This window comes from Nuphar pumila, chromosome 5 (assembly GCF_984573655.1).
Source record: "Nuphar pumila chromosome 5, dmNupPumi1.hap1.1, whole genome shotgun sequence".
Taxonomy (NCBI): Eukaryota; Viridiplantae; Streptophyta; class Magnoliopsida; order Nymphaeales; family Nymphaeaceae; genus Nuphar; species Nuphar pumila.
In genome coordinates, this window is record NC_143253.1 from 25,778,576 (window position 1) to 25,794,018 (window position 15,443).

Consider the following 15,443-nt stretch of genomic DNA (forward strand, 5'->3'; position numbering starts at 1 on the left):
AGCTTTTAACCCTAGCAGGTTAACGGGTTTGGGTCAGATCCGGATCCAATCTAGATCCAAATTATTATTATTATTATTATTTTATCATGGATTTTACAATTATAGGCACAAAACTTTTGAGCTGAAAACCATAGGTTCAAGCTTCTAAATCTGACTTCATAGATACGCTTAAACCTTTCATTATGCTATTTTGATCTAAAAATAAGATTTGATCTGAAAAAAATATAAAAAAGTATAAAAATAAGGTGATTTATATTCTATAGTTTCATGGCTTCAATAACACCAAACATTAACTCATTTATTAAAGTATCAAAACAAGTTTTTTAGTGATTAAAAAAAAATCAAAATTTGCTGTGTCCCATTTTTCAAACGGCTGCATCGAACTCAGGTCACGTATGGGGTCGTACCTGTATCTTTATGACGTAGACATTGCAATCTAATATTTGAGATGGTCCACCACCGCGGGATTGCCTGCGTGGCCAGCCGGATGGTTGTGAGGGTGTTGAGATGACCGGATCAAATCCTACTAGTTTGCAAAGGTTGGCCACAGGGTGGTCGTAGGGCTGCACTCGGGTTTTTTTCTCGCATCGTCATAAAAAAAAACTTTAAGATGGTTCAAAGTTCGATCCAATGCACAAACGGACCGCGTTTTCGGTCCTTATCGGAATCCATGTAGGTATGAGGTGGGGTCAGCGATGGACATTCGACTCGTTTTCACCCGGACAAAACTAAGGGTTCCGATGTCCCCCTCCGGAAACCGTGTTATCAAAAGGCGTCAAGCAGGCGAAGGCCGGGGTCGCGAGCGCCAAGGTCGCCTTCCGGTGGGCAAGCCGACCGCACCACCACAGAGCTGTAGGTGACCTTGATATGGCTCAGACGGTGGAAGGTCCGCCGACCGATCATGCGCACAAGCTGCGGACCCTGGTATCAGCGCTGAATCTCATCTCCAGGAACCTCCCTCTTCCTCCCGACCTCCTGGATGGTGTCTTCTCCATCTACTATTCCGGCGACTCTGCTTCTTCCCACGAGGTGCCCCTACCCTTCTTCTTCCTCTTCCTCTAATTTCCCACAGAATCTTAATGAAACCGTACAAACGCTTTATTTTCTTGCGTCTTAATGATTGGATGTGCATTTGTTGCCGAGCTACGGACAATGCTTTCTGCTGATTATATTGGATGGTGCCTCTCTGCATATTCTGCATCACCATCTATTAGTTCCTACGAGTTGATTGCGTGCAGGCTAGTATTCAGTTTTTGTTTACGGAAAATGATTCGCTGACGACGAAAATCTAGCTTTCGGGAGCCCGAAATCCCGAGGCGAACTCTTTGACCAGTTCAATTAACTTGGTGGGTGCTAGTTTGGATGAAATTGGGGTGGTGGTCATCCTCTGTTTTTCCGAGTTTTTTCTGATGTTGGTATGATTTGGTGATTGCTACATGCTTATTAGGCATGCCGCCGGGTTTTTTCTCCACAAAGATGTTAGTCTTTATTAAGCTGTTTGGCGTCTAGAGTCCATTTTCTAGAGCTCACCACCCCAAAAAGAGAAAAACATGATAACCGTGTATAACTATTGCATCCTGACAGAGTCCTAAAATTTCCACCAGTTTGAAATGTAACGGAACTTGGGATAGCTCCTTCTTCATATTCTCCCTCTTCAAGGAGGCTTGTTTCTTCAGAAAAAGGAGAAAAAAGAAGTTACTAAAAGGCATGCAGCATATATATAATGCCTTTTATGGAGCTCATAATAGAACAAGAAAATTAATAACCCTATGCGCGCCCACACAGTATATATTTGCTACTACTGGTAGTACCATTAGTACTCGCATTTATTTTTGATATTTTCAGCGACGTTTTGTGGATCTTAACGTATGGATGTGATTTCCATAATGTTTTTAATGGATAACAAGAATCGAGTTTGACATCAAATGGATTAGACCCAAACAATGGCTCGCACATCTAAACAAGAGGACATACTGTCTAATAGCCCTTTGTTTTCTAATACTGCCCTTACAAATGTGAAATCCATAGTTTGTTTAGGGGAACACATGTACTGGATTATGGGATGTTGATGTTTAGGAAGGTTTTTAGAAGTTTTAAAAAATCATTGGTGGACATTGCAACAAAAGTTACAATAAAAAATCCAAGATTTACATTAAAACATGGCATCTTAAATTTTATGGGTTCGACATAGAACTGCTGAGTGCTGTTTCATCTATTCTTTCAATTGGCTGATCTTTAGCCTTTGTCTTCTAAAGTTGACATGTTTTTCTTTTTCCTGCTTTGGCATGCTCAAGAACATGCTGTAGACCATGGAGTTGTTCAGACGAAAAAGAAAAAGTGTGTCTGGTTCTGCTCCTTGATTAGAGACCTTATTTATAAAACTTAGAGTTGAGAATTGATATAATCACCCAGATAAATATTGCAAAAAAAAACAACAACCATTGAAAGCGTTGCAGATTAAATAGAAAAATCCTGATTGAATCCACATCATGGTTAGGCTTTGATGATATTTTCTTCTTCAGTATCTGCTATGCTTGACTTGCCCTAATTTAGGTCAAAATTCCATCTATATCTTTTCTATATATAACTTGTTCCTAATGTTTTTTTTAGTTGTTAACATGGAGAAAAGTTATGTTCACTGTCGTAAGCCTATTTACTTATATATATATATTATGAGTCCATATTCTATAGGTATTCCTTTGATGCATTGCTTTCTGTTTCTGTTACCACTATAGGATGGTGGCGAAGATGCAGCAAAAGGAGGTCTGATGGAGGATTTTCACAATGCATTGGTGAAACAAAGATTGAATTTTGCATCAAGTGCTGCAATAAAGAAGTTGGAGGAATGCCGTTTTCAAATCTGCAAACAACATCGTTTAAATGAACTTGAAGGTGTCTGTTTCATATATGTCAAACCTATCCTTTTCTTCTTTGTTATCTGGCTAATTGCTAGAAGTTGTTTTTTTTGCTGGAATTATCTCTTTGTTTGGATGCTCTGTGGTAATGAAAATTTCTTGTTGCCATTTGGAAAAGAAGGAAAAGCTAGTGGCAAGATTTCTAATGCTTGACAAAGTCTCATTGGATATAAATTCAGTTTTTTATGATAATATGATTTTAGTATGTGAGAAGGGCCTCAACCACAGATGGCTTACAAGAGTTTTTCAATTGTAGTATGTGTACAATGTGTGGAAGCATACAAATCTCAGAGTGGGGTAACAACCAACTCCAACCAGGGAGAATCAATCCGAGATAATGTACTCCTAACTTGGGACATTCAAGTCTTGGATCACGTTGGTTTCTATCTGTATAAACCACTGTCACAGTTATCACCAATATTTTGAAAGTATCGTGATATTGTTGATATTTCAAGGTCAGCTTATATTTTTCCTAGATTTTCAAAATATTTCCAGAATCTAAAATATTGCGATATTATTGTGATATATTCCCGAGATATTAAAAAACATATAATTGTATATATTTTAAGTGTATTTTTTGTTTCTTTTATGTTTTAAAAGCTTTTCTGGTTGTTTCTTTATATTTTTGTAAGAAAAACACTAAAAATCCTATTATTCATCTTTTTTTATTATTCACTGTATTTTCTTTTTCAAGTTTTAAAGCTTCTGAGATTTTCTCGAGAAAATCACTGTTTAAAAATATCTCCAAGAAAAATCCTTGCCGAGAAATTACCTTGAACAATATAGGTGACTGGTATAAACTATTATTTTCTTCAAATCAAATATATAAGATATACTACAACTCAAAATAAATGAGCTTCGATCTATGTTAGCATAGTTCCTGGACCAGCACAATAGATTAGAAGGACATCATCTCCAACCTCACTGTCATAAAGAATTTTGATAGAACAATCATTGGAAGTGGTTGGAATAGCTATAATATATGCTTAATATGTGTATTCACATGCACACAATGTATAGAAAAGCTAAGGTAACTTTTATCTACCAAAGTGCAACTATTACGTGAGATGGATGAAATTACAAAAAAACAGTTCCTGTTATACAGTACAATTTATATTTCAGCAACCATCATATTTGGTTAAACTTGTGCTTATCGTTTGATTTGTTATCAGTTTTCTGGCTTGAAAAACATAACTACTTATCATGTCTGATGTTTTTGTGATGTTTCTACTTGTTACCTTTTGTTTGGAGTTCTATGTCTCCAATTATATAAGTTTATCATATGCTCATTTACATTTGATCCAGACTTGCCTTCAAGCAGGGGAGAAGACATGCAGATGAAGTGCCTGCTTGAGCTATATGGGTTAAAGGTAAATTGTTTAGTCTCAGTTTCTCAGTTTGGACTTTTAGAGCAACTTAATTGACTGTGTAATATCTGCCTAGTTAATGTGACCGTGTAAAAGGTTCTGTGATTTACAACCTATATTAATACACTAGATTAGATAACATGAGCTTCAATTAATTCTATGCCCATTTCCATAAGAATAGACTAATTCAAAGCCCTGCTCTCATACTTATAGCCATCACTACTATATGTCAGTACTTGACGTGCTAATACATGTTCGAAGTTCTGAATGTTAAATGCATGATCTTGATGTAGTTCTCCCATCTTCTGTAGATATGCGTGATACTTCATGGTTGGTGGAAAGGATACTTTTTCTTCTTCTTTTTTTTAATGATTTTATTTTGCTATAAAATACAATTGATAGCTTGTCTGGAAGAATTAAGAAGCATATGCATGTAATCACTCACTGAACTTACAATGTAGGTGATTTCTTATTCCAATGGTATGATAAATAAGTTTTCACTTTTCACTTTTCACCAATCTTTGATGCATGCTTACATCTTGAAGGCTTTGCTCTATATTACCTAAGGATATTATTTTGGCCTTTTAGGGTGTATTACATCTACGATTTTTTAACCTTTTTCTTTTAACACAAAGCCTATGGCCATATGATCTATAATCATTTTTTTTACATGATTATAAAATTAGTCTATTTGATGTGTATCAAATACAAAGACAGACTCGGTTTATGAACAACTTAAGGTCAAGAAAAAATATTGCTTATTAGTATTATAATGATTAAGCAACAAATAATGGATGAACATTAGCATACCACACTTATAGATTATATACAAGCGAACGTTGGTTTATTTTTCTAATTAAATAATGTTGTCACGAGTTCTTCAGCCTCCTACAGTCTTCCTCTGACCTGAAAATCTGTTGGAAGAAGAAGAGAGAGTGTAGATGAAAGAAGTAGAAGGGAAATGAGATGGTTCACACTCACCATCGTGCTCCCATCCCATATACTTTATTGACTTTTACTTTTTAGTACAAATAGTGGACAAGTATATCCCTCTTAAAGAGGTTTTATATACAAGTATAATGACCAAAAAGCTCAAACAGTCAAAAGACTAGTTTCCTAAATATGGACATCAAGTAGAACCTCCTTCCACTCCCCCCCTTAAGTTGGGAATGAATATATCGATCATTCTCAACTTGCATATAGGTTCAAAACTTCAAAATGTCTTGCTCTATTGAAAACTTATGTAAATCTGCAAGCTGCTCTTGGGTCCTCACATGAGGAATTCAAAAGGCTACTTTTTCTACCTTCTTTCTTATGAAATGATAATCTACACCAATGAGTTTTGTTCTCTCATGGTGCACTGGATTGCTGGCGATATGGATGGCTGACATATTATCACAATATGGTGTCATTGGTAAGGGCACAACCATGCCCTTTTCCACAAGAACTGATCTAATCCATATTCCTTCACTTGCCCCAAGCGCAATGGCTTGGTACTATGATTCTATGCTTGATCTAGCCACAACATCTTGTTTCTTACTTTTTCAAGAGACGAGATTCTCTCCTACAAATGCACAATATCCAATATTAGATCTCAGATCTTCTGTAGAGCCTGCTTATCAGCATCGGTAAAAACTTCCACCTTATAATGGCCATTATTTGTGTATAAAATGCCTTTCGCTGGGTTATTCAAGTATCTCAAAATCCTGAACCCAACTTGCATATGAGACTCAGTTGGTCCATGCATGTAACGACTCAACACATTGATAACATATGATATGTCAGGTCTAGTAAGAGTGAGGTAAATCAATCTTCCTACGAGTCTGATATCTCCCTTTGTCTTTAAACAACTCTGTCCTTGTGACACAATTTATGGTTTTGTTCTATTGATGTGCCAATAGGTTTGCAGTCTTTCGTGCCAGTGTCCTTCGGTAAATCTATCACATACCTCCTTTGAGAAATCACTATTCCTTTCTTAGATCTCAATACTTCCATAACTAGGAATGACCTCAAGGCCCTTAAGTCTTTTATATCAAATACTTCTTCAATCTAGCAATGTCACCTATATTATCTCCAGTCACGACTATATCATCAACATAGACAATGAGAATGGTGGTGAATTTTCTTTTTTTTACAAACAAGGTATGATCAAATGCGCTTCTTTGAAACCCAAATTCCATGATAGCCAATTTCTCAAACCATGCTCTAGGTGATTGTTTCAATCCATAAATGGCCTTTGTGAGCTTGCACACAATATTTCCTCCCTCCTTTTGAATAAACCCTAGGGGGAGTGCCATAAACACTTCTTTGTGTAAATCCCCATGCACGAAAGCATTCTTCATATGTAATTGATGTAGTGGCCATTACTTGCGTGCTGCAAGAGCAAGGATAATACATACTGAATTCAAGTTTGCTATGCAAACCTTTCTTCATAATCAATGACAAGTCTATGTGTATCCCTTTGCCACCAATCAGGCTTTGTACCTTTCTATTGGCCCATCGGGGTTGAATTTCAAAGTGCACCCACTTGCATCTTACCATCCTTTTTCCTTAAGATAAGCTCGTCAAATCCCATGTATTTTTCTGTAGAGCATCCATCTCACTAATTGTAACGACCCCAACTCATACATGTGGAAAAGTAACTATTTTTTTTAAACAATTACGAAAACATTTCTAGAGACCCGAGCCTTTACAGTTATGACACATCAACAACCACAAGAGATCTTATACCCATCATCCAAACCATTAATTGAATTCATATAGTCTGAAGACATAAGCAAATGAATATAAATAAATCAAAACATGGAGCTACGCTTTTCCAAGAAAAGTATGTCAAGTAGTCGCATAGCCCTTGTAGCTCCTCGCATAAGCATGTCCCCTCACTGAGCTTCAGAGATTATGAAAAACACAAAAGTAGGAGTGTCAGAATCAAAGATCCTGCGTACAAGTCTCTCTAATGAATCAAATAAGTAAAAAGAACATAAATAAGAGTCATGCAATATTTTAGAGGGATGCAATTACAACAATTTCATAATTCAAATAACCATTAAACCAATAATGAACAATTGCTAATCAAGAGAGAACAATTATTATCAATAGAGAACATCAATTAAGCAATAACGACATTTATCATACAATAGAGAACAAATATCATGCAATCACTAATACATCACAAGTAAGGGACCGAGTAAATATGCATGATCTAATGCATAACATGAATACACATGATTTCAGTGCACATGCATGAATAAATTATTATCTTTTATCAGAGTTTTCTTTTATATGCATGTCCCTATTAAATGCACACAAACTTTAATTTCTTTTTTTATTACTGCTGGTCGTGGATACTAAAAAATGAGTAAAAATTTTCGAGGTTAAGTTAGGTTCCCAGCTATAGCTTAACAAACAATTTGTATTTTATTACTAGGTTCCACAATTAGCTCTCCACCGATATCAGGAATTAACACTATCTATCGGAACATTAGAAATCAACATTTAATGCCGAAACAATATAAAAATCAACAACCATAATGCCACTTTCTTGATATACCAAAACAATAGTTATATCTACGCACCACCCCAAGCAAAGTGGCGAAAATCTTCTTAAAACCGTGGCTATAATGTGAACCTCAGTATCGGGTTCAGGGGCACAACAACACACATGGAGTCTTAGTATCCTCACGGTTTTCCAAAACCGCAATGCTCGGGATTCTCATACCAAATAATGAACATCGAGGAAGCGTAGATTACACTGTTATCTTCTTTTATCTTGTTATTAATTTATCTTCTTTAATTTATAATTTATCATGCAAAATTAATAACATACGTTCATAAATCAACATGCGAAGCTCATCACGGGACCACAACCCATGACAACATAAAAAAGTGCAATTAGAACAATAATATTAAGCATAATTTTTGTCATGCATAACCAATTAAACAAGGAGCAACACATGCTCAAGGCTCTCACACGGCCAACGATGATCCATTTTGATCATCGATGCATCCATATGCAAAAATCATAAAGAACATGCCAATTATTCATTCTTTTCACATGCTTTTCAATGCACAATCATATATGCAAATTCAGAGGTGTGCATGAACAACAATATTCATATGCATGTGTTCACATAGTGATGCCAATTACATGCTTTTATTCATGAACTGTCTCAAAGTAAACAAGTGAACACTCATGCTATGATGCATGTGCCAAAATACATCAGTTTCATGTATGCACATGCACAATAAAGCAACCATGCAATATACCTTGGTTCAACATAATATATCAAGTGCAGGCATGTGAAAAATACCATTCTTTTGCATGCTAAAAGCCAAGTCTAATATAAATAACAGATCTGGAATTTTACATACAAGTCTGAGTTTCTACTCAAGCTCATTAGGCATAATGCATAAACTAAAAGGAATTGATCATACATCAATCTGCACATAATATAATAAAAATCTATACATGTGATGACCGTTAAGATTAACATGTGGAATAGTTTTCCTTTTAAAACTAATTTCACCAAGCACATGGCCCAGCCGACCCAGTCGGCTGGTTCTGGTACACTACCAAACCCATTCATGTAAAACAGAAATTCATTATCTTTTAAATACATAAATTTTTTTATTCTTTGTTTAACCTTTCATCTTTTTTTTTTTCTATAGATCAACTACACCCAGCCAAACCAGTCGTCTGGGGTTCAGCTACAGCCCAGCCGAGCTCGGTCGGCTGGGTATGGCAGCCCCTACACATGCCCAGACCGGGCCTGTGTACAATCTCCTAGGGCCGGGCAGTCCAGCTGAATCCAATTCAGCTGGGCTGCCAGTTAGCCCAACATAACCCCTTTTAAAAAAAACTTTTATTATTATAATTTTTTTCAGAACCTACCCAGCCGGGTTCCGGCTAGGCCTCGCATGCTCGACAGGCCTGGCATGCCAGGCCAACTGAACTCGGTTCAGTTGGGCCTAACAGGCCTGTCAACACGTGGCCAGGCTTGGCCAGTCGAGCCGAGCTCGGCTGGTCTGCTGACCAGACCACACTAAAAACCTTATTTAATAAAATAGTTACCCTTTTTACTATATATATATTTATTTTTTTTCCCTTTGTTGATGGCATGCTAGCCCATTCGAGTGGCTGGGCCTGGCAGGGACTGTCAAGCCAGCACCAACCCATTCGAGTGGCTGGGCCTTGTCCTGCCCCCTGTCAAGCCAGTCAAACCTCCAACATAAAAGAAAATGCAGGTTTACAGGTTAAAGATGCATGCATATGGAAATTTAAAATCAAGTATGCATGCATTTACAGCTTCATCTCTCAAACATGCTTATACAGGTCTTTTTATTCAGATTTTTACATTGATCTTAACAGAGAATGAACATACAACTTAATACAGTGTTTTAATATAAATCAAAAACACGATTTCTGGTTTAACATGAAAATAAACTTACGCAGAAATTGTTCTATCAACGCACAAATCACAATACATGTTTTTCTTCTTAAAACAATAGCACACTAGATCGGCGGCTCATATATATATATATACACACACACGAATTTCTTTGTATTCCAAATTAAATTTTGAAAAGGTGAAAACACATTAATTTTAACTATGGATCTTAGAGTAAATATTCAACTTTACTCTTTTCCCATGGATTTTCACTAAAATCTTGCATGGAATACAAATCCATGCTCTTTTTCTCATTCGAAACAAGAGAAAGACCCGTACCTTAACCATAGATTGTAGGAAAACAAAAAAACGATGGGTTGTTTGGAGAAGAAGCTTTCTTCTTCTTCCTCCTCTTTTCCTCTCTTCATTTCTTTCTTTCTTTTTTCCTCTTTCCCTCTCTTTTTCTTTTTTTCGCTCTCTCCCTCTATTTTTTTTTTTATCATTATATAGGTCATAAGGGGGGTGACGCCCCCTCTCTCCAGCCCCTTCTAGATGGGTTGGAGAGAGAGAGAGAGAGAGAGAGAGAGAGAGAGAGAGAGAGAGAGAGAGAGAGAGAGAGAGAGAGAGAGAGAGAGCTTTCCTCCTTTGGGACTCTCACACTCACTTTCCAAAAATTTTAAAATTCTTTCTTTGTTGACTTTTCAAAGTTTCTAATTTTTAAAAAGTCTTTCTCAAAGCTTCTTTACCCTTCTTAAACCTATTTGAGGCCTCTCTCGAGGAGTCCAAACTAATTAACAAAAAGTAAAATTCAGAATTAATTAATTATTTATTAATAATTAAATATCTAGAAACTTCCATAGGGTACCTTATCTCTCTAGGAGTATTTTTAACTCTAAATAACCCCAATTTAAATATAAAAAGTGAATTTAAAGCTGTATTTTTGTTGAGCATGGGTTTTGGATCCGGATCCGGTTCCAAGATCTAAATCTATATCCAAAATCCATTTGGGTCTTGGGCTGTATCAATTCCAGATTAATATGAGTCTTGGATAGAGTTCAGATCCATATTAATTTGGATCAAAAGCAATTGATCCAGTCCGATCCAAATCCGGATCTGACCCGTTGAGGCAGTTATTTTTCGAAAAAATGCGATTTTTGGGCCAACTGTAGCCCGAATTCAGAACAGTAAAATATCGTTATACTCTAAATTTTGAGACGCATCCAACAACTCAAATTTCGCTTTTGAATTTCACTCGAAAATAACTCGAATTTCACTTGAATTTAAAGGTTGAAAATAAAACTTTTTCTCACATTTTAAGTGGCTCGTTTAGGCCTTGACGATAAGACTTGGGCCAAGCGTAGACTCAAAAGCATCGGCTTAAAATCGAGAATCTACAATTTTTTTTCTCTATACTTAGCCAAATTTTTGGAAAATCTCAAAATGATTAAGTGTGAAAATACAAGATATTACGTCCCTACCTCCTTAAAAGAATTTCGTCCATAAAATTGGAATGTACCGAATAAGTGTGGGTAGTGTTGATGCATATCCGTCTCAGGCTTCTAGGTGCACTCGTCCAGTCCGTGATGCTACCAGTACACCTTCACGAACGGGATCATCTTACTATGAAGTGTCCTCTCCTTGCGATCCACAATCTCAATTGGCCTCTCCTCTATTGTTAAGTTAGGCTGCACCTCGATCGCCTCATAGTAAATCACATATGAGGGGTTAGGTAAGTACTTCCTCAACATCATGACATGAAAAACGTCGTGGATCTGCGAAAACTGTAGAGGAAGTGTCACACGGTACGTGGTCTCCTCAACTCGTTCAAGGATCTCAAAGGGTCTCACATACCGAGGACTAACTTCTCTTTTTTCCCGAACCGAAAGATACTCTTCATGGGAGAAATCTGCACGAACACGTGATTGCCCACATCGAAACTGAGCTCTCTACGTCGCTGATCAACATAGCTCTTCTGTCTGCTCTATGCTGCGACCAACCTTTGTCGGATCAAACACACCTGGTTCGCATAATGTTGGATGACCTTTGAAGACTCCACTGCTCTCACTCCAACCTCATCCCAACACATGGGGGATCTGCATGGTCTACTATATAGAGTTTCGTACGGTGCCATACCAATACTGACATGAAAGCTGTTGTTGTATGAGAACTCTGATGAGACTCTTTTCCTGACGTTTCGTTCCTTAGGACAATTCGATAAATTTGCATAAAGGCTTTCTAGAAAATTCTTCCTTTGTAGAAGTCTTAAATTGTTGCATTTCAGAATTTATTTGGTTTATTAAATATATGGGGTTTCAAATGTGTTTGCGAAAGAAAGTTTGCGCTGTAATGCGCTCAAGTCCCATTGACTTGCTATTTCAAATATCATTTTCTGCTGAACTGAATTACTATTTTAAAACTCTGATAAACGAATGATTACAAAACTTTCAAACTTTTCATAAAAAGTTACAAGTCCTGGGTTTTGGGGCATTACAGGTTCAAAATGACACTTTTTTGCAAAAGTTACGACAATGATCTGTGCACTGCGAAAAACCTAATTTGGATAAAATCAACAAAAGATTACAAAAAATTGTCAAAACAAACCTTGCTCTAGGATCATCTTGTAGACCTTTGTGGGTTAAATGAGACAACTTGAATGATTGGCTGCAATATGAATGCTATTAATGAGATGAGACAATCAAAACATGATGCTAGAAAACTTTATGACAAACAAACTATAAGATAATGACATTTATGACTGATAAGGGTGCATGGTATAATGCCAAGTGCCATGGTGAGACTTATGAAATACAATGTAAATGATGACCTAAGTCTCAAAATGATGCCCAATTTTTTCTTTCAAAAGAAAAAGGAATTGCTCCTTGCTAAAATTTTTAGAAGTGAATTTTAAAACTGAAACTTTGGGAGAGGGTGATTGAGTCTAGGTTGAGGAAGGTTGTCATGATATCGGAGAATCAATTTGGTTTTATGCCTGGAAGATCAACTATGGAAGCTATACATCTTCTTAGACAACTTATTGAGAGAAATAGAGAGAGGAACAAAGATTTGCATATGGTTTTTATTGATTTGGAAAAGGCATACGATAGAGAAACTAAGAACGTTCTCTGGTGGACAATGATGAAGAAAGGTGTTTCTCTCAAGTACATTAGTATAATTAAAGATGTGTATGAAGGAGTAGTAACCAATGTCCGCACTTGTAGAGGGGTGACAACCAATTTTCCTATAACGGTTGGGTTACATCAAGGATCTGCTTTAAGCCCTTTCCTATTTGCTATAGTGATGGATGAGCTTACGAGATCAATTTAAAAAAATGTGTCGTGGTGTATGTTGTTTGCTGATGATATTGTTTTGATTGATGAGTCTAGAGCTGGGGTTAATGCTAAGTTAGAATTATGGAGACAGACATTGGAAGCAAGAGGTTTTAAGTTGAGTAAGAGTAAGACAAAATATATGGAATGTCGGTTTAGTACGCAACGAAGTAGTGATGAGAGTGTAGTGAAGCTTGGTGAGCAAGAAATACCGGTGAATGATTATTTCAAATATTTGGGATCCATCATTCAAAAGTATGGAGAAATTGATGGAGATGTAAATCATAGGATAAAGGTTGGGTGGATGAAATGGAAAAGTGCAACTGGAGTGCTGTGCGATCGTAGAATGCCATTGCGGTTGAAGGGAAAGTTTTATAGGACGACTATTAGACCCGCTTTACTATATGGTACGGAATGTTGGGCTGCCAAGAGACATCATATTCAAAAAATGAGTGTAGTTGAGATGCGGATGCTTAGATGGATGTGTGGAAATACAATAAAAGATAAGATTCAGAACGAGGAGATACGTAAGAAGGTAGGTGTTGCACCCATTGAAAATAAGATGCGAGAGAATCGTTTACGGTGGTTTGGACATATTCGGCGAAGGCCTAATGATGCTCCAGTTAGAAGGTTGGAGAAATGGGAAAATATATTGGTTAAAAGAGGTCGGGGTAGGTCTAGGAAGACTTGGATGGAGATGATAGGAAAGGATATGAATGCTTTGAACCTCACCGAGGACATGGCATTGGATAGAAATGATTGGAGGAAAAGGATTCATGTGGAAGACCCAAAATGAATTTCTTTTTTGGTTCATATCGCTGACCCCAATTGTTTTGGGATGAAGGCGTAGTTGTTGTTGTTGTTGTAAAATTTTTAAAAGTGATTTTTAAAAATAAAAATTTTTATTTGATTGGATACTTGCTATGGACAATGTTGCAGACACAAGAAGAGTGAGTGCAAACATGAGCGTGTGCAACTTGCATTACTCAACATCAATTTGATTCTTTGCCAATGTTGTTCCAAGTTCCAAGTTCCAACTTCACTTTCTAGTTTTTGCATCTAATTAAAGTCATCATAAAATAAACAATCTCACTCTTTTTCACTAGAATAAATCTTCTGTTGGACTCTCAAATTTTGAAGCAACTAGTCATAGAAGCACATGTATAAGCTCCTGCTTCAATAACTGCCAATATAACCTCACAAAGATTGAGTCTTTAGAAACTTTCAAATGTGCATGACTCCTTGGCTATGTAGGCCTGAAAATAAGAGATCCAAGCTTATAAAAGCCTGAGAATTTTCATTCTGATGTACTTTAACCTTCTCACTCTAAAGTTTGCATCAAACTTATCCATATTAAATATTTTCATGTGGCCAATTATTTTCCAAAGGCGTTGAAAGAATAATAAGACATGGGTCATTGGACTTCAAATGATGAGGATAAACAATAATAACAATGGTAAGGGATGAAATGGTAATTTGTTTGAGGTAAATAGACTTTTTTTTTCCAACTTCGGGTATCACGAGGCTCAAAAGGGGTAACAAAGAAGGTTGGACACAATATTCTTGAATGCGAGGTTCAAAGAAATGCAAGTAGGTAAGGGATCCTAGGTATCTCATGCATGAGATCTTCAATTAAAGAGGAAGCGTTGCAACTTTAGAGATACATTTTTTTTTCTTTCGATATTGCCTATTTTTTCTTTAGCAATGCCTTTTTTCCTTTTTTCTTTTGTCACTACCACCAGGACCTACGACCAGGTGATGAATTTAAGGAAAACCATCAAGCCCAGGGAATGACATAACTCCTTTTTTTGTCATTTTCTCACTTTTTTTTGCATTTTGGCATTTTTTCACCCTTTTATTATGATAACTTTTTTTCTTCTTCTTGATGCCCCCCTTCATAAAAAAAAAATGCCCCAGGATAATGCTTGAATGGGTAGGTTTTGCTTTGTACAATGAGATGACCAACCTAGTCCTCTTCAAGGACATTCAAAACAAGACTTAGGAACAAAAGGTACCAATGCATAAGATGGATTTTTCACATGATTTAACAATCATTGTAAATGCTCAGAATACAGTGAATAAAAATATATTTTTTTTACAGTAGATACATAAATGTGTTAGCTAACTATATCTGCAAACCTTGATTCAATCAAATTGCGAATCAGGAGAAATAAATGCTTTACTAAATTTGTTTTTTTGCTCCCTAAACAGACCTGTCCAGTTTAGCTTTACCGAGCAACCCTCAGTTAATGAATTTACAGAATAAAATAAATTCTGTAAATTTTAATGTAGTTAGATAAATGTGTCTTACACAATCTTTCACATAAATCAAGTCTAAACTCCACCCTATTTGTGAATCACGACAACTTGTTCCTGTTCTTGGACATATTGTGTTTTAGAAATTCCAGATTTTGGGACATTTTATTTATAAGATACACAACGGTCAAA

The 15,443-nt window shown here is 36.4% G+C and overlaps 1 protein-coding gene across 1 annotated transcript in view; it reads left to right on the top strand.

Moving 5' to 3' along the window:
* Positions 1-758: 758 nt before the first annotated feature.
* Positions 759-15,443, top strand: part of LOC149837176 (putative ATP-dependent DNA helicase CHR12) — a 92,646-nt gene continuing 77,961 nt past the window's right edge. The window contains exons 1-3 of the mRNA XM_090005870.1: positions 759-1,029; positions 2,736-2,892; positions 4,221-4,285. Coding sequence (XP_089861996.1) covers positions 868-1,029; positions 2,736-2,892; positions 4,221-4,285 — 384 coding nt within the window. The 5' untranslated portion in view covers positions 759-867. The remainder of the gene's footprint in view (positions 1,030-2,735; positions 2,893-4,220; positions 4,286-15,443) is intronic.